The sequence below is a fragment of the Crotalus tigris genome, unplaced genomic scaffold (assembly GCF_016545835.1).
Source record: "Crotalus tigris isolate CLP2741 ecotype Arizona unplaced genomic scaffold, ASM1654583v1 scf7180000018371.15429387391:27106975, whole genome shotgun sequence".
NCBI lineage: Eukaryota > Metazoa > Chordata > Lepidosauria > Squamata > Viperidae > Crotalus > Crotalus tigris.
Genome location: NW_024096970.1, coordinates 13,533,739 through 13,558,253, shown reverse-complemented (window position 1 = coordinate 13,558,253; position 24,515 = coordinate 13,533,739). Strand labels below are relative to the sequence as shown.

At 36.0% G+C, this 24,515-nt stretch overlaps 1 protein-coding gene across 2 annotated transcripts in view; it reads left to right on the top strand.

Annotated features, from left to right (window-relative positions):
- The first annotated feature begins 3,536 nt into the window (after positions 1-3,536).
- Positions 3,537-24,515, top strand: part of PARP4 (poly(ADP-ribose) polymerase family member 4) — a 50,913-nt gene continuing 29,934 nt past the window's right edge. For both annotated transcript variants that reach the window (XM_039351503.1, XM_039351501.1), the window contains exons 1-14: positions 3,537-3,668; positions 7,271-7,403; positions 8,139-8,313; positions 8,966-9,074; positions 10,152-10,230; positions 11,104-11,211; positions 13,894-14,043; positions 14,737-14,871; positions 15,551-15,724; positions 16,939-17,096; positions 17,879-18,016; positions 19,427-19,522; positions 20,299-20,485; positions 22,861-23,017. In XM_039351503.1, coding sequence (XP_039207437.1) covers positions 7,272-7,403; positions 8,139-8,313; positions 8,966-9,074; positions 10,152-10,230; positions 11,104-11,211; positions 13,894-14,043; positions 14,737-14,871; positions 15,551-15,724; positions 16,939-17,096; positions 17,879-18,016; positions 19,427-19,522; positions 20,299-20,485; positions 22,861-23,017 — 1,798 coding nt within the window. In that variant the 5' untranslated portion in view covers positions 3,537-3,668; position 7,271. The remainder of the gene's footprint in view (positions 3,669-7,270; positions 7,404-8,138; positions 8,314-8,965; positions 9,075-10,151; positions 10,231-11,103; positions 11,212-13,893; positions 14,044-14,736; positions 14,872-15,550; positions 15,725-16,938; positions 17,097-17,878; positions 18,017-19,426; positions 19,523-20,298; positions 20,486-22,860; positions 23,018-24,515) is intronic.

Below are 24,515 nucleotides of genomic sequence, written 5' to 3'. Positions count from 1 at the left end.
TATTGTGGTGGTTCTCCTCCTACCTCTCTGACAGGTCGCAGTCGGTGTTGGTGGACGGACAGAGATCGACCCCTAGGCGCCTCGATCATGGGGTGCCTCAGGGCTCGGTCCTGTCCCCCCTCCTGTTTAACATCTACATGAAACCGCTGGGTGAGATCATTTGGCGACACGGGGTGAGGTATCATCAGTACGCGGATGATACCCAATTGTATATCTCCACCCCGTGTCCTTTCAGTGAAGCAGTCGACGTGATGTGCCGCTGCCTGGAAGATGTGAGGGTCTGGATGGGGGTGAACAGGCTTAGACTCAACCCTGACAAGACCGAGTGGCTCTGGGTCTTGCCTCCCAAAGGCCAACTGGATGGTCCATCTTTAGTCCTGGGGGGGGCAAATTTACCTCCCTCAGTGCAGGCACGCAACTTGGGTGTCCTCCTGGACTCACAGCTAAATCTGTAACAACATCTATCGGCTGTGGCCAGGGGGACCTTTGCACAGGTTCGCCTAGTGCACCAGTTGCGGCCTTATTTGGACCGGGAGGCTTTACTCACAGTCACTCATGCCCTTGTCACCTCAAGACTGGATTACTGTAACGCGCTCTACATGGGGCTACCCTTGAAGAGCGTTTGGAGGCTGCAGTTGGTTCAGAACGCAGCCACGAGAGCGATTGTGGGCGCGCCAAGGTACGCCCACGTGTCACCTATCCTCCGCGAGCTGCACTGGCTACCTGTGGGTCTCCGGACGCAATTCAAGGTGTTGGTTATCACCTTTAAAGCCCTTCATGGCATAGGGCCAGGTTACTTACAGGACTGCATACTGCCCAGAGACCGGTGAGGTCCCATAGATTGGGCCTCCTTCAGGTCCCGTCGGCCAGACAATGTCGGCTGGCGGGCCCTCGGGGACGGGCCTTTTCTGTGGTGGCTCCGACCTGGTGGAATCAACTTCCCCCCGAGGTTCGAACTACTCCCACCTTGCCGGCCTTTAAGAAGGCCGTTAAAACCCTCCTGTTCCGGCAGGCCTGGGGCTGATGTCCCCGGGGGGCCGGGATATGATCGGACTCGCGGTATGACTGCTTTATTTTATTGTTTTATCATTGTTTTAACTTGTACGCCGCCCTGAGTCCTTTGGGATTGGGCGGCATATAAATACTATAATAAAATAAATAAATAAATAAACTCTACTATACCTGTACATTTGGTTTTTCTTGCCTAAATGTAGAACCTTACTTTTCTCACCATTGAATTTCATTTTGTTAGATAGCGCCCAGTGTTCAAGTCTGTCCAGATCCTCCTATACCCTAAGCCTGTCTTCTGGAGTGTTGGCTATTCCTGCCAGCTTGGTGTCGTCTGCAAATTTGATGAGTTCCCCATCTATCCCCTCATCCAGATCATTGATGAAGATGTTGAAGAGCACTGGGCCCAGAACAGAGCCCTGGGGCACTCCACTACACACTTCAAAAAATAATTTTGCTCTGTGGATAATGATGTTGCCTAAAATTTTAGACTTCATTATTAGCGTTTTAAAAGGTGACATGGCAGTCTAAACCTCTTTTTAACACAGTTAAACACAGGAAAACCCAGTGTTTTTTTTTTCTTTTTGGTCAATGCCAATTTCTTTTGCTTTGCGAGAATTTGGCATTTGGCCACTAAACAATTGAGATTGTATTCTGAAAGTCCTTGAATAGACTTGCAAGTTTTAAGAAACATACAAACCCAGCTGGAAAATAGTAATATAATCCATATTGGACAAGATGACCTCCAAGGTCCCTTCCAACTTTATTATTATTATTACTACATTTGCACTTGTGGAATGTTTTCTAGAATTAACGTTTTCTATTGTTCAAGTCTCACATGTAATCAATGTCTTTTGTTGTTTCATCACTTGCTTTCTGATGTATCACACATCCAAATATATGTATCATTTGTTTCTGTACCTATAAAAGGACTTGACCTCCCCTTAATAAATGCTTTTTGCTTTCCTGGTGATTTGTATTTGCCGATTGGGAAAGAAGACTCTTTTTGAAAAGTAAAAGTCTCAGAGTTGGGGATCAAGTTCTTATCAGTCCCATGCCAAACTGGGAGTGCCTAATTCTGGAAGCAACAGTCAGAATTGTAAACAATACAAAATAATACAAAACAAAATACAGTGACTATGGTTTTCCAAACAATATTACTTATTTAATTTGTATACTGCCTTTCTACCTGGCAAGTACAACCTTAGAATATTTTAAAAAGAGAACCAACTTGGTCTAATGGATAGGGCACTAGTCTAGAAAGCAGGAGACTGTGATTTCTAGTCCCACCGTAGACATGAAAACTGGCTGGATGACTTTGGACAAGTTATTCTTTCTCAGCCCAACTATTTCATAAGGTAGTTGTTGGGACAATAGAAGGAAGAAGCATTATATATGTTCACTGGCTTACGTTACTTATAAAGTAATAGAGGCATGATTAAAAAATGCAAATAAAAGTCTCACTCTGTGAATCATAAAATATAATGCAGAAGTGAGCCTTACTGAGAATCATGCTTTTGTTAGTTCAGGTTGCAATCTGCTATATATGCCTTTCAAATCTCCACAGCAAAACTACAGAGAATCATTAGATGGCAGCAGAGTTTTCTTTGTTTCTTTGCTGCCATCTCTTGGTCATCTGGATATTTGCAACTTAGATCTGGCAATTCTAATCTTTGAAGTCTGCTCAAAATGCAAACAATCAGCTATTTGTAATATTGTCAGAATACTGTTATTGTTTTTAATATTCAATTTCACAGATTGAAAGAAATTCAGTTTTATACTATTGTGGTGTTGGCATAATACAGAGAACCACAAATGTAGACAGCTGCATTTCAGCTTCTAGTATTGTTTGAAGTAAACGTAGGTCATGTTTATAGACCTGTGTGTCATACAAATCCAGAACTTGTGAGAATTACTTTATCAGGGTAATGTGTTAGTTTTATGAAGTATTTTACTATTGGCCAATCTCCATTTGTAGATCAATGCTTTCTTTAAATTATAAGATATACAAAGTCAAAAAGAAAAAAGGCACAGAGAAGAAATCATGAAATCTAAAATTGTTTACCAATGGCTGGATAAACAGGGTAGAGATTAGGATTTTAATATATATTATTAAGCTAGGACCCAGACAACACATTGTTTATTAAGCACTTATGAACTGTAAACATACAAAATTAATTTAAAAAATTAAAAAAAGAAATCTAAAAATTAAGCCAGATGATTCAGCCACATTTGACAGAGGGTTTCTTCTGCTAAATGCACACGGCTTTAGGAAATTCTTATGGACTACTTTTTAAGTTGCATTTTTCCTTCTACTAAACCTCACAAATTAGCTTCCATCTCAGGACCATATTTAATACAGCCAATTAAAGATGAAATTATCAGAGAATGGCTGCACTGACAAATGTGTCAGTTTTGCCACAAGTTTCTGTCCCCCCCCTCCCTTTGGTTTTATAAAATAGGAAAAATGAAATATCCATATAGCTCATGAGAGGGCGCACGCCTTCCTTTTTTTAAAATAGTTTGTTGTTGATTCGCAATCCGGAACAATTTTATTGTGGCTTTGCTTCCATAAAAGCTGGATATCAGCGCCCTCCCCTTCCCTTGAGGTAAGGAACCAGGAAGTCTTTGCTGAGCAATTGGAATAAAGCAGCCAGCAGGCAAGTAGCTTTTTATTTATTTTAAATTTCACTCTCGTTTGGATGTTCAGATGAATCCAGACAAGAGGGACGGTATTTTAACTGAATCTCCTCCTCATAATTTGCTGAAATGTAACGTGCTGTTTGATAATTTTGTTACTGTAGGACCCTGTGTCCACAATAGTGGAATGATAAGCAGCAATTTTACGGTACCAGGCACAGGAAAGTTCATGCAGAATGCATGCATGATCTGTAAGCGTTAAAGGAACTAATTAAGACTGGGAACACTACATAAAGTGAAAGGATCTTGTTCCCTTTCAGATCGTGTTGGTTTTTCTTCTAGCTAACTGCTAGAATCTCTCTTCAATAAACTATATGACCATGACAATCATGAATAAAAAGAATATGAATTTCTTTCATATTCTGATTAAGATGCACATCTGTATTGCTAAATAATATATATGCCTGTGACCACATTGAAAAAATACTGTATATACTGCAGTGTCACTGCAACAAATAAATTAAGAACCACAAAACTTACAATTAATTTCCCTAGAATCAACATTTATTTTACATCTAGATTATTATATATTTTCATGTTTGCATTAATCCACTACAGCTTTTGCAATAATTAAATCAGAATACCTATTTTCGCATAGCACTAATTTTTGTATACCTTTATATAACATAAATGTAATAATCTTATAATGAGCTTTGAATTGCTCTATTGTATATGCTGACACAGCCAAAAAAAATATCTCTCTACAAGATGACATTAAATTAAGTTTGGCTCAGGGCTTCATTGTGTGAAAAACACTGTTAAGTATATATTGGCGAAACACCCACTTCCCTTGCTTTTTTTGCTCCCCTTAAGTACTTTAGTTATGAATATGGCAACATGATAGTATTTTGTATGCTAACAAAGCATTGAGCTGGACAAAATTAAAACCATATGGTGTATTCATAGCATTACTTAAAGCAGGGCTTTTCAACCTTTTCACCCATCGTACCACTTTTAGGATATGGCAATATCCGAGTACCACCAGTCGCTTAGCAAGGTGTCAAAAACTTGATGACCCCCCCCCCCCAAAAAAAGGAAAAAAGTGATAAAGTACAGGTAGTCCTCGACTTACAACATTTCACTTAGTGACTGTTCAAAGTTACAATGCCACTGAAAAAATGCCCCCCAAGCCACACAGCTGAGCAAGACACCTGCCTGCCCACCCGGTGGCGCTCTTCCTCCTGTCCAAGGTTTTCATTGTTGTGAGCATTTCTGTTGAGGATTGGCAGCGGGGGTGGAGTGGGGGTGTTTGGTTTTTATTCCCCCCATCTGCTGGGTGGTTGCAGCAGGTTTTGGTCACTTCACATGACCCTGGGACACTGTGACCATCATAAATATGAATCAGTTGCCAAGTATCTGAATGTAAATCACAAGAGCCTGGAGATGCTGCAACATTCCAGTTGATTGGCGCTTCTTCTGGGCTCAGCAGACGCGCCAGGATCAGCACCGAGCTCCAGCTGGAGCCTGGCGCTGATCCTGGTGCTTCCACTGAGCCCTGACAGCCCCGAAGAAGCGCTGATCCTGGCGCTTCTACTGAGCCCTGACAGTCCTGCAGCTCCAGCCATCTCTTGCTCAGGCTTGTGCGGTGCTGCCACCTGTTCAGCTCATTCCCCTCCCCTGCTACCACTTTTCTAGGATGATCGCGTACCACCTGCTAGGTGCCCATGTACCACAGGTGATACCTGTACCACTGGTTGAAAAGCCCTGACTTAAAGTATTCCTTAAAGTATATTCTGGGATATGTTCACCTACAGTGTTTTCTCCTTCAGATAGCAACCCTAAAAACCCTATATTTACCTTAAAGTACAGTGTTCTGTTCATTATGACTTCTGAATAGATAAGATATGCTTTCAAAAATACTATAGAATTTCTATGATTACTCAAAAATAAGTGTCAGTAGAATTAGTAGTGATTGGTCTCCTAGGCATTGTGCTGATGAAACTTAGAACATTTGAAAATCTGAGAAATAACTGAATTCTGAAAATGGGAAATTCATTGTGTACGACTCACACTTATGGAACTTTGTCCTAAGGTGTGTGATGTTTGCTCTTATTAATCAGATTTTAAATGACTTTTGAAATCCACTTCATTTCACTGTTGAAATGTACTGGATTTCCTATTGATATTGTTGCTAACTAATTCAGATTGCTTAAGTTGTAAGACATTCTCTTCTGGACTGTAGAATGCTTTAAACTGCTCCCCCCCCCCAATAATCTCAGTGCATAGATATTTGAGGAATTTAGATTTTAAATTTGCATATAAACGGATTTTTGGACATTGGACCTGAAATTGACAGAGACATATTAGAAATAGTGGTTTATTAAGTAGCAATATTGGGAAGGGAATATTATCTAGAAATTTAACGATCTAATATTTATTAATTTCCCTTACAATTTTGTTTTCTAAACTAAAGCTTTTCTGTTGGATTCATATATGACACAAAGCTGAAAAGAACCAGATTATATAACTCATTGTCTTATTCAAATTTGTTGTTGTGTTTAATTCAATAAACTATAGATAATCCTAATTTATCCCAGAGTGTAAACCAACCTCTATTTTAATGTATTTTCGCATTTTCTTTTGTTCTTTTATGTGTTATTGTTATGTTTAAACTTATTCTTTGACTCTCTGGAAATGGGATCAATTTATTCATTTTTTTTATTCCTCCTGCCTGCTAGTAAGATGCAAATCTTTATGTAACAAAGGAATCTGAAAAGTAAAAACTAACATCAAACCATGATAACAGTCTAGGCTAAAAAACTAATACAGTAAACAAACCAGTAAATAGAGCATGTGCTTTGAATGCAGAAACTCACAGTTTCAGTCCTTTGCATCTTCATGTAGGAGTGAAAAAAAATGGATTAAAACTAGTCACGCCATCCTGCCAACTAATTTAACAATTAACAATTATTCTAATCAATTTTCCTTTACATACTGAACCTTTAGATCAAATCAAGTTCTCCCCAACTGTGTGTTAATAATGCTACCAGCCAGCTGGATTCCACTCTCTTATTCTCTCACTGCAGATGGGGAGTCTTCACCAATTTTCAGCTGTAACCTGGAGAATATATTGTAAAAGTATCTCTAAAATCTGGTTTTGAGTCTGCTGAGTTGGTCAGTTTCTTATCTGACTTCAGAATGGCTCCTGGAACATCTCAGAATAAGTCCCAGTGGCTGAACAGTTTATTTAACAAAGGAATCTGAAAAGTAAAACTATAAAGATATAAAAAACTAACATCAAACCATGATAATAGTCTAGGCTAATTAGAACATTTTTTTCTAATGTTCAGAGGGTGACAGAATTAACCATTTCTATTCATTATGTAACATTGTGGTAATTGTTGCAAGTATTTTATGCATCTGGTTGAACTTGAATTCAGATGTTTATTCATTGACTATAATTAATGATGATCATGTAGCCAGCCATATTGTAAACATATATTGAGTAAATATTGAAGCATTGCAAATCAGGTTAGCATTGCAATTCCAAATCATCATGGCCCTAAGTAATAATAAAAAAAATCCTTGCTGGAACTATTCTAATTTGAAATTTGCTTTGCAGGATGACAATTGCAACTTTTGCCAGGTGCATATTCTTTCTGAGAATCAAAAAGTTAACAATTCTAGAAAAGAACAGACTGAAGAAGTCCATTAAGGAAAATGGTGGGCAGATTGCATTTGGATTAAATCAAGAGGTATGTTTAGCCATACTTCTTTGGATCTTTGGTAGGGAGAACAGCAAACTCAAGAAAGGAATTTCGGGGTAGAATGAAATACAATTGGATAAATGAAAAAAATATTTACTTCAATGAATGATAAACATGACTGATTAAGTTTGGGTCCTATGTCTTCTATATGTAAGAGAGTAGATTTTATATCACAGATGTTAACTTACTCCTTCTGGGATGTCATGTTACAGAAATGAAGGAAATTGAATTTTTGTAGGAGTTAAATAGGAAATGTAAAATCTCTTTGTATTCTATCTATTATGAGAAAAGTTTCTTTAAAAAATTATTAACACTATGAATTAGATTAACTGTTTGTGTTTTAATACACATTTTTAAATAAGAATCTCTATTAGAAAAGCTGCAATTTAAGATATATGTTTTTTTTTTGAGATTTATTTTGTAAATAAATTCCTCCTGAGATTAGGGAGAAGAAAACAAACTTGAATCACTTAAATGCCTTAGTAAGAAACCTTCAAATATGATTCAAAGAGAGAATTTACTTTTTTCCAAGAAGTAGATAGGTAAAGAGATGCATTAAAATTATATAAATGATTAAACAGATTGTCAATGAGAAAGAAAGCAATTAAAAGTGATCAAATGTATGTTCAGTTATTTAAAAACAACTGGAACCTGGTTTTGTAGAAGCATGGATCAGTAAGAGTAATGCTTCATGTGATGAATTGGTCCCTAATGTAATTTTAGTGCACTCATGTTGTCACTGATGATGCTGATGCACTCAGCCCCAGTCATCTGAAAACCATCCAGAAGTATGAACTGCCTATAGTAAATGTTGATTTCATATGGGAGTCAATCAAAGAAAGAAGACTTCTACAATGTGAGAACTATGAGCTATCCCAATCAGTGCCCTGTGAAACAGGTAAGGAAGTTTCTTTTGGATTAGATATATTTTATTCAAAAGAATTTCCATCTATAACAGTAACCTAAAAGTACTGAACTATGTGGCAGATAGGTAATTTTCTCCCCATTACTGTATATGAAGATATAGCATTTAGACTTATATATTGCTTCACATTGCTTTAGAGCCCTCTCTAAGCAGTTTACAGAGTCAGCATATTGCCCCCAACAATCTGGGTCCTCATTTTACCAACCTCAGAAGGATGGAAGGCTGAGTCAAACTTGAGCCACTCAGAATCGAACTGCTGGCAGCTGGCAGACAGCAGAATTAGCCTGCAGTACTGCATTCTAACCATTGTGCCACCACAGCTTATATGAAGTTAGAATTTCAGTAAAATCTTCCCAGTCTAAGACATTTTGCCACAAAAAGCAAAAGAAGCATCCTTCGTACTGCCACAGCAGCATCATAAGCACCCTATTCTCTCCTTGAAAGGTCCAAAATAACTTTAAATCAGAAAAAAAGTTGGTGTCCTTTGTTTCTGAGATGCTGCCTTACTCTGCCAGATGTTAAGATTGGCCCTGATAATCCATCTTCCTTAGGTTTTAGAGCAACTTCTGGTTATATTTCTTATACTCATTCAAGCTAATAAATATAAACATTGCATGACAAATAGGTACGGAGCCGACTTTAATGAATGGCGATGACAGCCCTAAGGAAAACGATGTTTCTGAGGAGAATCACAAGCATAAATGGGATGACAGCAGAAACTTAGAAAAACTAAGGTAAATCCTTTATGTATCATTTTGTTTAAAAACAAAACCAAGTTCTTCAAGGAAATCTTTTGGAGATAGAATTCAGTGCATTATATGAAGAATATTCTAGGGTCACTTTGTTGCATGCTCAATTAAGGCAACAAATTATAGGAATTGCCTTTATTTTGTCTCTACAAAAAGACAAAAGAGTTGCGAGTTCTCTGTTGCATTTGACTAGATAAATTCTATGTTTTTTCCTTTTGCAGAGGAGAGGCAAAATGACGGTATATTTATTGTTAAACTTTTTTTAGCAGCAAAAGGCCATATAAAGTGTAAGACTAATATGATGATGTCAGTGGAAGGGATGAGAATTAGAATTATTGTTATGTTTGTACCCAGTACACTCAAGATGTATTGGACTTCATGCTAGCTGGGGATCATGGATATTGAAGGAAAACAATGGAGGGTGTCAATTGGGTCATTAAATGTCTTCCCTCAGCCATTGTGAATATTCTGATAAGCTGACCAAAACTAAAAAGCTTTCCCCATATTATTATTATTGTTGTTGTTGCTAAGCTTGCATGTTGCCTGATTCCTAACAATTCTGGGAGTATTAAAGGACTATGATGTGTCTCTCCCCCTCCCCACTTACCTTGCATCACAATTATTATTTTGACAGACAGGGTTTTAAGAAGTGCAGGTAATTAGCTACAAAGCTGTCTTGAAGCCTAGTATGAGGACACCATGGAAATTCAGGGGCTTAATTGCTGTGGAGAATGGAGAGAACTAGAGACCCTGGAAGTGGAAATTGGTGTGAGATCTGGTCAGTAGAAACTGCCCTTTTCCTAGCTTGGCAGATCTCCTGTGTTCCCAGTCATAAATGGGAAGCTTACCACAGCCGAGCCTGAAGAAAATCAACTTCCCTGTCTAACCCTGATAACATGTAGTACAGTTTTGGAGAGTAGCACTATACTAGAGCCTCCTTTGGAAGTACACTCTGTCACTGGCTTTGGAAAAGTTAAATCTCATTATTTCTATTAGCCATCTGATTATTTCCAATGGTCTTAACCATATTCAGCAACGAATAAGACATTTTTTTGGTTCCAGATGGTATTCAGAGAATGATGAATATGTTCCATATTTTCCTAAAGAGTTTGAGCTTGCAAAATATGACATCCTTGAAAAGGTAATTTTTCTTTGTTATTGTACTTTCTAACATAATATACACATAAAAACAACTTATACAAATTATGTGTTTATTTGTACAGGAACACAAAGGTAAACTATACATGCATCGTTTACAATCTATAAATGTATTTCAAATATATTAAGCCACTGATTTTTGCTTGCCATTAAAACTATAGTTATTCTAGTTATTGCTGTAACTAGAAATTAGTTGTACCATCAACTAGGTAATTGTATAATAATTGCTGTATGAATAATTCCAAGAAGCATGATAAACAATCTGCATCTGGGAAACTAATAAATGAACAAAGAAATGTATACATAATATTCTTTTACATCTATTTTATATTCACTTAATATATTTGGATATGATTTAGCATTATACAAACAATCTACAAAAGGGTCCAACACTCATTCTGTCCTCCTTTAATAAAATTCCAGAGGTGACCAGAAACATCTATTTTCTACTTTAAATTAACTTCAGGTTGCTATGCTATTCTATGCAAACAAGGAATTTTCATTCATTATGATTAACAATACTTGATCAGTGGAAGCCAGAATCAAAAATAGTTCGTTCTTTCTGGATGTAAGAACAAATTACTGAAATTTTTTTTCACCACTGCATTTATCAGTCAGATTTTTAACAAAGCAATTGGAAAAGATAGCTTCCTATGGAAAGTTTCAAAGTAAGAAACATCCAAAAGTTGCCATCAAATATTTTTAATATGATAGAAAAATAAATACTTTAGGTATAATTACACTGACTGAATTTAACTAATATATTCAATATATCAATAAATTTTCTGGTTTAATTTTTGTCCTTAATTATATTGCTTTAGCCAAGTACATTTAATTATAATGCCTTTTTTTTCAGATTGCAGCACATGGTGAATATGTTGTTCTTGAAATGCAATGCTTTCAGCAGGAGTGCAGTTACCCATTTTGTATAAGAGCACATTACAGCATGCTGGAAGGACGCCCAGTACGTTTGGATGGCTTTTATGGATACATATTAGTTTCTTTGTCATCTTGAATGCTATTGAATGTTTATTGTTGTAGATTAAATCTTATATTGCTGTGTTGTTTTGGACTTTAAAGGACTAATAGTTTTAGTTATCAATATAGTTAAGTATAAATTTTAAAAAATCATATTACTGGTTATCCTAGTAAAGATAACCCTTGACATACAATCACAATTGAGCCCAATATTTCGCTTGCTAAGCAAGACAAAGTTTGTTAACTGAGTTTTGCCCCATTTTACAACCTTTCTTGCCACAATTATTAAGTGAATCACTGCAGTCGTTAAGCTAGTAACATGGTTGTTAAGTGAATCTGGCTTCCGCATTGACTTTGCTTGTCAGAAGTTGCAAAAGATGACCACATGACTCCAGGACATTGCAATTGTCATAAACATAAGTCAGTTGCCTAGTGTCTGAATTTTGATTACATAACAATGGGGATGCTGCAATGGTCTTAAGTGTGAAACACGGTCATAAGTCACTTTCTTCAGTTCTGTTGTAACTTTGAATGCTCACTAAATGAACTGTTCTAAGTCAAGGCCTACCTACCTTATCTTTGTTTTCCCCCACATGTTTGAGATTACAACTCCAGTCATTACTAGACAGTATGGTAATAGCTGCAAAGGCAGGAATAATGGCAGCAAAATATGCTTGGTATCCTGAACTAATTCTTCTTTCCAGCCCTCTGAACCGGTTCCCAATCCCTATTGATCAGATTACACATCGAATCTGGTTTTTGATTGCAGTAGAGCAGCTGAGGAGCAACTGTTTTTCCTCATCCTGATTTAGTTACAGTGATACAGTATTTTGTTGTTTTTATCGATTGACAAATTTGTTATCAAGTCGGTGTTGATTCTTATCAATCCCATAGATAAATCTTTTCAAAGATGATCTGCCCTTAACTTGGTTTTGCAGTGGTGTACCCATCGCCACTACAAATGAGTCCATCCATCTCGATGGTATCATCTTTTCTTTCCTTCCATCTTTGCCAGCATTAGAGATAATATATCCAAAGTATGGTAATTTGAGTCTGGTCTTGTGTGCTTCAAGTAAGAATTTTGGATTGATTGTTTTATGATTCATTATGATTTCACAAGAGCCGTGGTGGCGCAATGGTTAGAATGCAGTATTGCAGGGTAGTTCTGCTGACTTCCAGCAATTCGATTCTCACTGGCTCAAGATTGACTCTGCCTTCCATCCTTCCAAGGTCGGTAAAATGAAGACCCAGATTGTTGGGGGCAATATGCTGACTCTGTAAACCTCTTAGAGAGGGCTGTAAAGCACTATGTAATGGTATATAAGTCTAAGTGGTATTGCTAGTTCTATTGCTATTTGTTTCCTTAGTAATCCACAGTATTCTCAGGAATCTTGTCCTAAACTAAACCTTAATACATTTTCTGTTCTTCTTGGCCACTTCCATAAAGTGTCGCAGGGAAACCTACGGGTTTGACCTCTGTAGATATAGATATAACATCTGAATATCTTTTCCAATTAATTGCTAATTAACAATTGCCAAGTGCTATTCTGCAATGTATTTCTTGAGTGCTACCGGTGGTTCCTTTATTGTTCATATTTGATCCTAAAAGGCAAAAGCTATCCACCACTTCAATATGTTCATGGTCAATTCAAAGGCTCTTTGCCAAACCTTTGGTCATTTCACCTTCTTTAATCTTAGTCCCATTTTTTTCGCTGTGGTGCTTGACTTTCATTATTAGAACTTGCAGATTATTTGCATTTTTAGCTAACAATTTCATCACAGGCTATTGTTGTTTCTTTTCCAATTTTAAAACCACACTCATCTTTTTCCAATCCAGCTTCCCATAATATATATTCAGCATATAGGTTGAGTAAATAAGAAGATAATATACAGCTTTGTTCAATACTTTACTGATCTGGACCATTCTATTTCCCCATCTTTTGTCTAGATCAGGGATAGGCAACTTCAGCTCTTTTATGACTGACTCAGGAATTCTGGAAGTTGAAGTCCATAAGTCATAAAAGAGCCAAGGTTGCCTATCCCTGATCTAGATTGTGGCTTCTTTTCCTGAACATGTTTTCCTGAAGACATTTCATAGCTTGACATGGTCAACATAATCAAAGGCCTTTCCATAATCAATGAAGCTCGTCCCCTCCCCTGCCCTTCCCTGTCGTTCCCCTCCTCTCCGCTAGCTTGAACATCTAACATCTCCTTGTCCATGTAGATTTCTAATCTGCACTGAATCATCCTAGGTATTATTATAAGTTTGTGTTGCCATTTATAATTATGTTTTTTTTAAAGTAGTCAGAATAATCTGACTTCAATTTTCTCCATCTGAAAAATGTTCAACTTTTGAATCAGATCAAGTTCCTTTATTCACAAAATGTTTCTGCAGAAATAGGAAATTAGTTTAGTTGCTGTTCCCCTCACCACTTCCCAGTTTCTTGCAGGTTATCAGTATGCTGTGTCAATAACTAGATTTGTCAAGAGAATTATTGTTCTCAAGTGCAAAACTGTGACAGATGTTTAGAGACAGAAGTTTAAAGGAGGCACATTCCTTTCCAAATGGCAGCCTTGTAGGTAATACCATAAGATAAATATTGGGTTCTCTGTGAACTTTTCTCCTTATTTTTAAATTAATTATTTTAATAGCATACTTTTTCCTTAGAAACAAAAACGACTGATGCCAGCTAAGACTTCTGAAGAAACTAGAAGACTCTATGCCCTTTCTATTCAGGATTTAAAGAAGACGGGTTTTGAATTAAGAAAAGACTTTCCATATCAAGCAGAATATTTAGTATCAGAAAAATTACAAGAGGTTAGCATATTTTTTAAACTCTTATTTAATGGTTTCATTAAATGATGAAGACTTTAAAGTTTTTCAAGCTTCAGATTTCTGTGGTAATGGTTTTTTTATGTAAAGCAAAATGCAAATATTAGTTTTTCTCATAGCAATTGTTTCCTTTTAGTTGCCAGAATTAGCTTGGGTCATTCTAATCACTCAGTCTCTTCCTAGTCACATACAGAAAGGAAAAGAAACGCATCAAGAAGACACTACGATTTAGTTATTTGTTTAATTCAGAGGTCATATCCAACAGGGTTGTTGTTTGAAGTCAGATCCAGAGCATTTCACATCCCTCTTATATGTAGTAGTTTGTGCTATACCACAAGCAGTTTCTCAGCCATAAGCAGCATGGCTTCTCACTGCCGCTATTATGCTTGTGGATTGTACCTTACTAATACTGCAAATAAAAATAGATATTTTAAAAAAATGATATGTTTATGTTTAGGTCTGTTTCAGGAATTTTAAACATATTTTTAAAAGGCATTTGAGATTAAAAGTAGAAATAAATGGACTTTGTTCATATTTTTTAATATATATTTTGAATGTATTATGTAGTTTAATTTGAATGCAACCAATACGAGCAGTTAATTAGTGAATTGTCTTTATTTTTAACTTTTTTATCGCTGATTGTCTTTTAGCATCTTAGTTTTAATTCTTTATTTACAGATGCTTGTAGCAGATGCAGTCAATACCATTGTTTTGTCTGAAAAAGTTGGTAGGTTTGTGGAACTTATCTGGACCGAAGCAGTTGGACACCTGGATGGTCTGCTAGATAAACACGTAACAATCAGCCTCAATGATGTATGCAACTTTGCTTGGAAATTTTAGTTCTTCTAGTGTTGTGAAGAGAAATGAAATGTTAGGCAAAGATATTTTTATCTCTAAGTTGTGACAAGGTTCTCCACAATTGGGATTAGTATGTCATGAAACATGCATATCATGTAATTGCATAAATTATTATTTGTCTATTCCTTATTGAAGCACACATATTATTGTATGGAAATTACTAAATTATGTGGCTGTGGAATGTGTGCAGATACTGCATTCAAATGATGTTTTGTTTTACTTTAACCTACTTATTATTTTGTGATACTTAACAACCAACTGTTCATTGGGAGCTCAAGGCAAGATACTTGGGGATTTATTCTCCCTTTTTTTATTCCCACAGTTAAAGAGAATGGCTTGAAAATTATTCAGTGAATTTTGTGGTCAAATTGGGATTTGGACCCAGGTCTTTCCAGTCCTGTAACCTCTACACTCCTTTTGGTCGTTATAGGTTCTATCAACCCATTACTAGTAATAAAAAAATATTTTTCTCTCACAACATACCAGTTAGGTGCAAAAATGTTCACGCATCTGTGAGAGGCTTTGTGAAGGGAAGTTCAGAAGATGGCAGGAGATTTCCCCAGTTTGTTCTTCCTATATGTCATAATGTTTTTTTCTTTTAAAAAAAGCCTTTAATACAACGTTTTTTTAAAAGGTGAGCAGAGCTGAAGGCATTCTTCTTCAGGCAAAGAAGTCTTGGGAAGAAACAGCATCTCTAACAGAGCTGTCCGCAGTCATGTCAGAATTCTATAAAATCATACCCCACCAAAATGTTTCGGATGATGATGTTAGCAAAGAGTTGATATATACTAAACGGGATCTCTGTCAGGTAACAGTATCAGATTTTGTTTAACACTTCAATGCTTCCTATATATAAGCAGAATCATTAATATAATAAGATTCCACAGCAGTTCAATCAACTACAAATATGACTTTATGCTTGAAAGATACTTCAAATTAGTCAAAATCATAGAAAGAAAAAAAATCACTTGAGGTATTGAGGTCATAAACTGAATTACAACTCTCAAAAATATTTATTGGTTGATTTTTATATTGGTTCCTGGTATAGCCAGTGGCTAAGAATTGTAAGAGTTGCGGTTTCATGTATCTGGAATATATATCAAGTTGAGGAACTTTGGCTCTTAAGGAGACATTCCCTTGTGCCTTATATTGTTGAAATTGCAGCTGGTGAATATAGGCTTTCAAGTTAAGATACCTGATTTAACCTCAGCCAGTGCTAGGATTTGCTGATCTCTTTGTAAAGTTGATTTTATTCTGTAATTGAATAGTTTAGAAATAACACCTCAAACAAAATCTTATAAAAATAAAATAAAAGAATTATAAACAGCAGGATACAGAAACAGGACTAAAGAAACAAACAAAAATAGCTGTGCTCAGTAGAACAAGTTAAAATTTGACTGCATGGAATCATATTACTCAAATTTTTCAAGACATTGGTTTTTAAAAATTAATAGGTAACAAATACATGTCTGCAGTTCAGGGTTTTCAATCAAGTTCCATAGGACATTTTCAGTTGGAATAAGACAATCAAAGACAATCAGAGCTGTCCATCTCAAGCAATTCTGGGTGCTTTGCATTCTTATTAACGTTAACCTAAAATTATGTCATTGCAGGAATATACTCAAAACATGTCATATATTCCCTTATATTACAATTCCAACATACACAAATTGAAACCAAGCTCTTATAATACATTCCATGGGACGTCGGGTAGAGACAAAAATACTTTATAGTGAGTTACTCATACCTTTACAAAGTGGGCCATTAATTTAGCATTCTTTAAAATTCTAATTTGTTAAAATGAACCTATTTCATTACTTCCGCCTATATCACAGATCTATAAAATCATAATTGTAAGGGTCCTTTGTTGATACTGTTCTGAAGACTCCCAGCAGCTGCACTGCCTTACTTCATACTTTTTGGTCTTCTGGCAAAGAGTGGAATAAATATTTTAATCAATTGATAAGTAGACTTTTTTGTCATAGAAATGTAACAACTGTCAATTCCATCTTACTTTTACAGCTGATTAGAGACATGCTGAATATTAGTGAAATAAACATGTCAATTCTTAACCCATCATCCTTTTCTAAGTATCGGGCTTTAAGATGCAGGATTGATGCTCTAGATGTGGAAAGTGAAGAGTTTAACAATGTCAAACACTTGCTGGAACAAAACTCCAGGTAATTTTTCATTTTGGTATGAGCTTTCAGGATTTGTATTATGCAGGTTCCATTTTTTTTTATGAGTTGTGATGGTGCAGTGGTTAGAATGCAGTACTGCAGGCTACTTCTGCTGATTGTCGGCTGCCAGTAATTCGGCAGTTCGATTCTCACCAGCTCAAGGTTGACTCAGCCTTCCATCCTCCCAAAGTCAATAAAATGAGGACTCAAATTGCTTAGAGACGGCTGTAAAGCACTATGAAGCATATGTAAGTCTAAGTGCTATTACTAAGTGCTATATACAAACTAGCAAAAAAAAAAAAAGTGCAAAATGCCACACTTGGAGACTGTGAAATGGGGAAAGTAGTTAAGCAACTGGTGGAATGAAAACAGGTTTTCTGCCAGCTAGGTCCAAAACTGAATTGTGTCAGGAACCTGTATGCAGCCTACAGCTTTTGGGTTTTGGAAATGCCCAACAGCTTTTACTAAATAGAAATTGTTATTGGGAGAGAAGAAGGAAGATGACAATCCAATGAAATGAAATTTACTGTTTCTCCTGGCCTCAGCACTGTATTTTGGAATGTGGCCCTTGGCCAGGCACTCAAAGGCCATGTGTATCCCTTGCTGTTGAAAGGGTTATGCTTCTGTCATGGCTATTGACTTACGGAAATCTCTCTATATTCTACAAGAGATAGATCCTCAGTGGCATTAGGGATTCTTCAATTGGAATTATTGTGGCCTGATTATACATTTTTAATAGAAAATTAATGGAATATTTATTTCCATTTTACTTTTTCTTGCAGTGAAAATCTAATACAGGTTTTGAATATATATAAAGTCAGCAGACCAACTGAAGAAATGGTGTTTGAGGAAAATCTTGGCAATGTTCAATCTTTATTCCATGGATCGTCTGTTTGCAACTTTGTAGGAATCCTCTCAAGGTAACAGCTTGAATTACATTCTATCTGTTGAAACTTTGTAGGTTTGCTTTGTTTTGCTTTACTTTAAATGGGACATAGCTATAAGGCAATTGAACAAAATAACAGTGTTATGAAAAACAAGGCTCATTCTTATATGTTAGACTAGCTCAGAGATACCTAGTACACATCTTCAGCTAAGCTTAGGCTAAGATAGAAAGGATGAGAACATCACTAACCATCTTCTAGTTGAATTGTGATTTCATGGGGAAAAGGAATGATTACTAACAATTGAAACAGAAGGAACATTTCTTTCCAGGGTTCTCTAGTGTCTGTTAGAATAGGAACCAAAGGTTTTAGCCAAGAAACTCATTTTAAAAAATTAAATTCCTTGTATCTTGGTGACAGTTGTCTCTAATTTTCCTGTATAATTTAAAGAAAGCATTTTATTTATTGAGAATCTTCAGGGAATTTATATTAGCCCTTTCTGGTCTTTTTATATTTTTGTTAAATAATTTGGAGCAGATCATTGGTCTCTTAGGCACTGCTGAAATCCTTGTATCTATTTTTATATTGGATTCTTTTCCTGTTTCATTCATTTGCTGTTTCTCAATTCCCCATGAGAAGGGCATTGTAATTTATATTTTTTAGTATTGACTATCAAATTCTGTATTTAAGGTCAGAACAAGCTTTAAAATTTATCTTTCCTGTTAATACAGTTTAACTATCTATAAAAGTCTGCAGTTTGCCAAATTGGTTTCTCTCCCATGGAGTGGAATAGTCAATAGGTCCAAACCCATGCCTTGACTCTATACAGCTAAGGGGTAGCTATAGATTTTTTTGTTTTTAGTTTTTCTTGATTGCCAGAAAGGTAGCAGGTTGGCAGACTCCTATCTCTCTGGAACTGGAATAGTTGATACCAGGTGAGGCACTCCCTAGAAGATGGCTGGTGACAATGATTAATACAAAGCTCTGTTCCCAAGGGTCAGAAATGATCAGAGTCTGTAGACTCAGAGTTCTTTTAATGAATTTCCTACAACCCTCCTATTCTGAACCAAGCTACATTCCTTTATTTACTTAAACATGTGATGACTCAATCCATTGAGTTCAATGGATGTTTTTATTTTTTTATCTCTCCTGAATATGTTAGGTTTAATGAATATTTTCTCTAAAACAAAAAAGTGGAAAGGCAGCTATATATTTTGCATTTAGTACATGTGGTTTGAGCTTCAGATCATGATGATGATGATAAGTGATAAAGGTAAATGTGAAGGAGAAGAATGGGAAATTTTTTAGAGCACGTATGTGCTGTTCTTTCTTCCTTAGTTACCCAGTTCCAAAAGAACAGCTGGTCAAAATGAATTTGCTAATAGAGAAACATTTACTTTGGTATCTCATATGTTTTACGTTGCTAATCTTTTTATTTTTTTTTAGAGGACTGCTTTTGCCAAAGGTAGCTGAAGAATATGCCTTAGAGAGAACAGATTTTGGGTACTTGGGCAATGGCATTTATTTCAGCAACTCTGTAAGGTAAGATTTGAAGACTTTTTTTTTTCAGAACAGCAGTATTGTGTGTATGTGTGTTTTTTTTTATAATATGGTGGACTAAAATGCAGTTAATTTGTATATTTTCCTACATAAATACGAACATAGAATTGGCATTGGACTAGAGCAGATTTTTCCAATCTAATGCCTTCGAGATGGGCTGGAACCATAGTTCTTTGAATTTCAAAAAAGGTGCCAAACAAGAAAAATTCTAGGAGTTGTAAATCCTAATGCATTTAGAAATACAGAATTGATTCAGATCAATTTTAATAAACTTTGACCAATTTGGCCTGATTTCAAAGCAAGTATATTCTTGGTATAAGCCCATTTCCTTCTGCTGGGGTCACCCTCACTTTGCATCAGCTTCACATTTGACTTGAGGCCAATGGAGAGCAGATAATTGTCTATTGAAGAGAATAATTAATTTTAAAGATTATTTAAGATGTGTCTGAGAGACAACGGTGTGATACACCTAACAAATATTAACCAGGTAAGTTTTTCTCTTTCTACCAGTCCCAACACACACACCCCCAAACTACATGTAACTCTGGTGATTAAAAAGTTGCATATCCCTGCTTTAGAAACTGTTATGTAAGACATGACAGTCCAAACGGAACCAGTAAGGCTCAGACTGAGGTGGTTAGGACAGCAAGGCCAATTGGCAAGCTAATTTGCCTTTTCTTTAACTAAAATAGTTAATCTAAAATATGGCTATGAAAAAAAGCATTTGGAATAAGCAAGCATTTCTCTCTTTTTAATAGAGCAAGCATTAAATACTCCCAGCCATGTGAAACAGATGGAACTCGACTGTTGCTCATTTGTGATGTAGCACTTGGAAAATGTTGGAAGACTGAGGAATACTGCTACTTTTCAAGGGAAGGACCACCATTCGGTCATGGTAGTGTGCATGGAATCCGTAGAACAGAAAAGAATGAAACTATTTTTGAGGTATTTGATCCAGTTGGTTGTGAATAATCTAGAATAGAAGGAGAAAAAAAGGCAAGCTAATTGTAGCTAATAGTAAAAACGTTAAAAATGAGCATAGAGCCAATGGCTAAAAGTAAAAGCTGTTAGCTTAGTTTAACCATTATTAATTTTAAAATCCAATAAGCCCTAGTCCCTCTCTGATGTAATCCATTTTCCAGAGAAGCATGATTTTTGCCATTTTAGCAGCAAAGTTCCAGATGTTAATATTACCGCTTTATGCATTTCCCCAAAGAGGATCACACTGTGCATACATTCCATTCTTTCAAATATGCTTAAGATGCTCTGCATTATTCCCCAACATGTGTTATTTCTAACAGAGTTCTATGAGAGAATAGGTCTTAGGAAGGGAAGAGATTTGTTTACAGTCCTGTGTAGCCAATAAACTTTCAATTAACTGTTTTTTTATTTTATAATAATTTTATTAAACATTACAATTAAACAAGAACAACTAATCCAAACTGAAAAGCAATAAAAGAGTATAAAAATAGGAAGTGCAGAAATGAAAGAAAGAATAGAAAGTAAAAAAAATAAAAATACAGTAAATAAAAATAAAAATAAAAAGAAGTAACTTCTCCCTTTTTAAAAAGTATGAACATTTATAGTAACTAATAACCTTTTAAAATGCAACAAATGATCTTTTCTTCCCATATCTCATATCTTATCTATAAACAAATATTTCAGTTCTGGTGTCAAAAAAGTCCATTAAGGATTACCACAAATAGCAACATACCTATTTTACCCTTGATCAAATAAACTAACTTTACATTTCTTCTTCGTACTTTTAGCAATCTTGGTCTTTAATCCCATCAAATGTTGTCCTAGAAGTTGATTTCTTTCTTTCTTTCTTTTTTTTTGTCCTCACATAATTCTTCAAAACTAGATTTTTTTTTAATCCAATACAATGGTACCATGGTACTGAACTCAGTGGTGGGATTCAGCCAGTTTGCACCACTTTGGCAGAACCGGTAGCTAATTTTTTGTTGCCCATGCACAGAATAGACTTCTGGAAGTGGCATCCACGCAGAGAACTGGTTGTTCACATATTTGAATCCCACCACTGGCTCAACTGATTTGAAACTCATTGAATTTAGTACTCAGCACATTTTGATATGAACATTTTGTTCCAGTACTCATCGTTTGTTTGGTACTCAACGCACAAGCTTGAACTTGTTGGCTGCCTTGTGACCCACTACATTATTCCTTATGGGGAAAAAATTGTTTGGTACTCATTGTGTTTAGTACTCACCACACCTCCCAGAGCCAATTAACAATGAGTGCAGAGGTACCATTGTATTGGAAAATTATGTTAGTCAGTCTTTTGGTTTATTATTTGTATATCCCTTTTAATTATTAAAGCATAAAACAGTTAATTTCAAAATCTTATTTGAAATCGATCTGAACTTTAGTTCATTTGTGACTTTCCATAATCTATATTTTAATCACCCGGTTGCTGTTTATTCCAAGAGAAAATAATATTTTTTTAAATCCTTAGGACAGTTTTAAAAACTTTTTTTAAAACTTCTTTCACTAAAGATTAAAGGATATCAACCCTGTATTTTAAAACGCCATTACAAATGTTCCTAATAGTTAAAAAGTGATTAAGAAGCAATTTCTGAAAGTGATTAAGAAATGAGGCTTGGCAAACCTGCTCTTATAGACTATATTATAGCTGTGTACTTAGATGGAATCTCTCAATTTCCAGCTGCTCAACTCATGAGTCACCTACAAAAACTTTGGTTCCAGCCAGTTCCTCACAAGAAGCAGCTGACCAGCAGCTGTGGGTAGTTTTTCTATCTCTCCTATTTCCAAAGAGATTTCATTAACCAGAATCCACCCTGTAGTGGTTGATGTTTGCCATAATGAATTTGCAGTGTAGAGCAGTGGTGGCACAGTGGTTAGAATGCAGTACTGCAGGCTAATTCTGCCAACCGCCAGCAGTTCATTCCTGACCGGCTCAAGCCTTTCATCCTTCTGAGGTTGGCAAAATGAGGTCCCAGATAGTTGGGGGTAATATGCTGACTCTGTAAACCACTTAGAGAGGGCTGTAAAGCACTGTAAAGCAATCTATAAGTCTAAGTGCTATTGCTGTAACGTAGTCTTTTGAGACATCAACTTTGCCATGAATCCTTACTGGAAGTCCTCAAATGACTATTTAGAAGCAGTTCATCAAAGTTCATAAGGAAAGCAATAGTTTGCTAAATTGGTATAATATTTCAGTATTCTGAACTTTTCTCTAGCTAACCTGACTTTTTGCAACTGTGAGTAGGACTTCAGGATCAGTTTATGTATGGTTAGGTTCCTAAAATATATGTTTTATTTTGTTTTCTTCCAATAAGGATGATGAATTTGCAGTGTACAGAACCAGTCAGGTCAAGATCAAATATGTGGTTCAATATTCATGTGTTAATGACAAAATTAAAGTATTCCAACCAATAATTCAGACTGGATTAGAAGACCTGAGCCTTTCATTTGAAGATGATGACCAGTCTAAGGGTGAGAAATAATTTTTGAAATTACCCACAATATCAGTTAAGTCTGTTTTATTGGTATTTTCTGAAACTGATTTTTTTTATTTTTGAGTCTTTTGATAAAAATACATCTGCACTAATTTGGCACAAATATGCAAAATATAATAAATATCAATTTTTAATTTTTGTCCAGTTCACAAATAAAGTCATAAGTATATTTTATAAGTCCATCTCTAAAACCTCTTCTTTTCTTCTACATTTTTAAAATAGGGAAAGTAATTATGTAGAACTAAATGGAATGTAGGTATTCTCTAAACTGCTTTTCTCTGAATATGATTTTTTTCCTATATACAGAGGGTTTTTTCACCAGAATCATAATGAGATGTCTGTAGGCTATTTGTGGCTTCCTATCTTTATGTTGTCACCTTCACAGAATGCCAGGATTCATACTGAAGTTTACCAGCAGGCTGCCAATCCTGAGAGATATAACTTTTGAACTTGCATTTTGGTTTTGTTTTCTGCAATCTCAAACTTTAAAAAGTATAGGTGTTATACTTCTATAAGTCTTAGCACATCTATTTTTAATTTCTCTGAACAAGGAAAAAAGGCTGAAAACAAGGTCCCTATCCTTGCAGCCACTTGAACAATAAAAAATAGAGAAAAAGAGAAAAGCGATTTTAACTGCAAGAAGGTGCTTATCCCTATACCAAGAGGATTAATTGCTCCTCTAATAGGGGGTCAAGGCAATAGCAATGTTGTTGTTGTTGTTGTTGTTGTTGTTAATTGCGAAGTCGTGTCCGACCCATCGCGACCCCATGGACAATGTTCCTCCAGGTCTTCCTGTCCTCCACCATCTTCTGGAGTCCATTTAAGTTCACACCTACTGCTTCAGTGACTCCATCCAGCCATCTCATTCTCTGTCGTCCCCTTCTTCTATTGCCCTCAATCTTTCCCAGCATTAGGCCCTTCTCCAGTGAGTCCTTCCTTCTCATTAGGTGGCCAAAGTATGCAATAGCAATAGCACTAATTTTTCATCATAGTTCCCAGCACTTACATTTTGGTGATTTTAACTCTGTATTGCCCTTGAAGAAATCCTTTGGGAGATCTAGTTAATTTATTGTTCTTATACTTATTTTTATAAACATTCTTCATGCCTCTTAAGATATTGAAATAGTTTTTCTTTGTTTTTACAATTAAAAGTTAAGGTCCAAAGAGTTGAGAGCTATTTTTATGTAAATGTGATGCTGAGAACCACTTGGAACAATAATGCCTCCAAAGCTTATTCAGGACCCACAATTCAGAAGGCACCCACATTTAACATCACACATACACACATATAAATTACAAGATCCTTGGGAGAAAGGAAGGCAAGGGGAATTGGGAGATGAGAAAGGGGAGAAGAAAGGGCAGTTGAAGGGGGAAACCTTTCAGGGAAAATAAAATTAAATGCCAGGAAAAGCAGGGAAACGTTCTCAAAAGAGACCACTAGTTTAAGATTCTAATTACAGCATGAGTGTACCTTT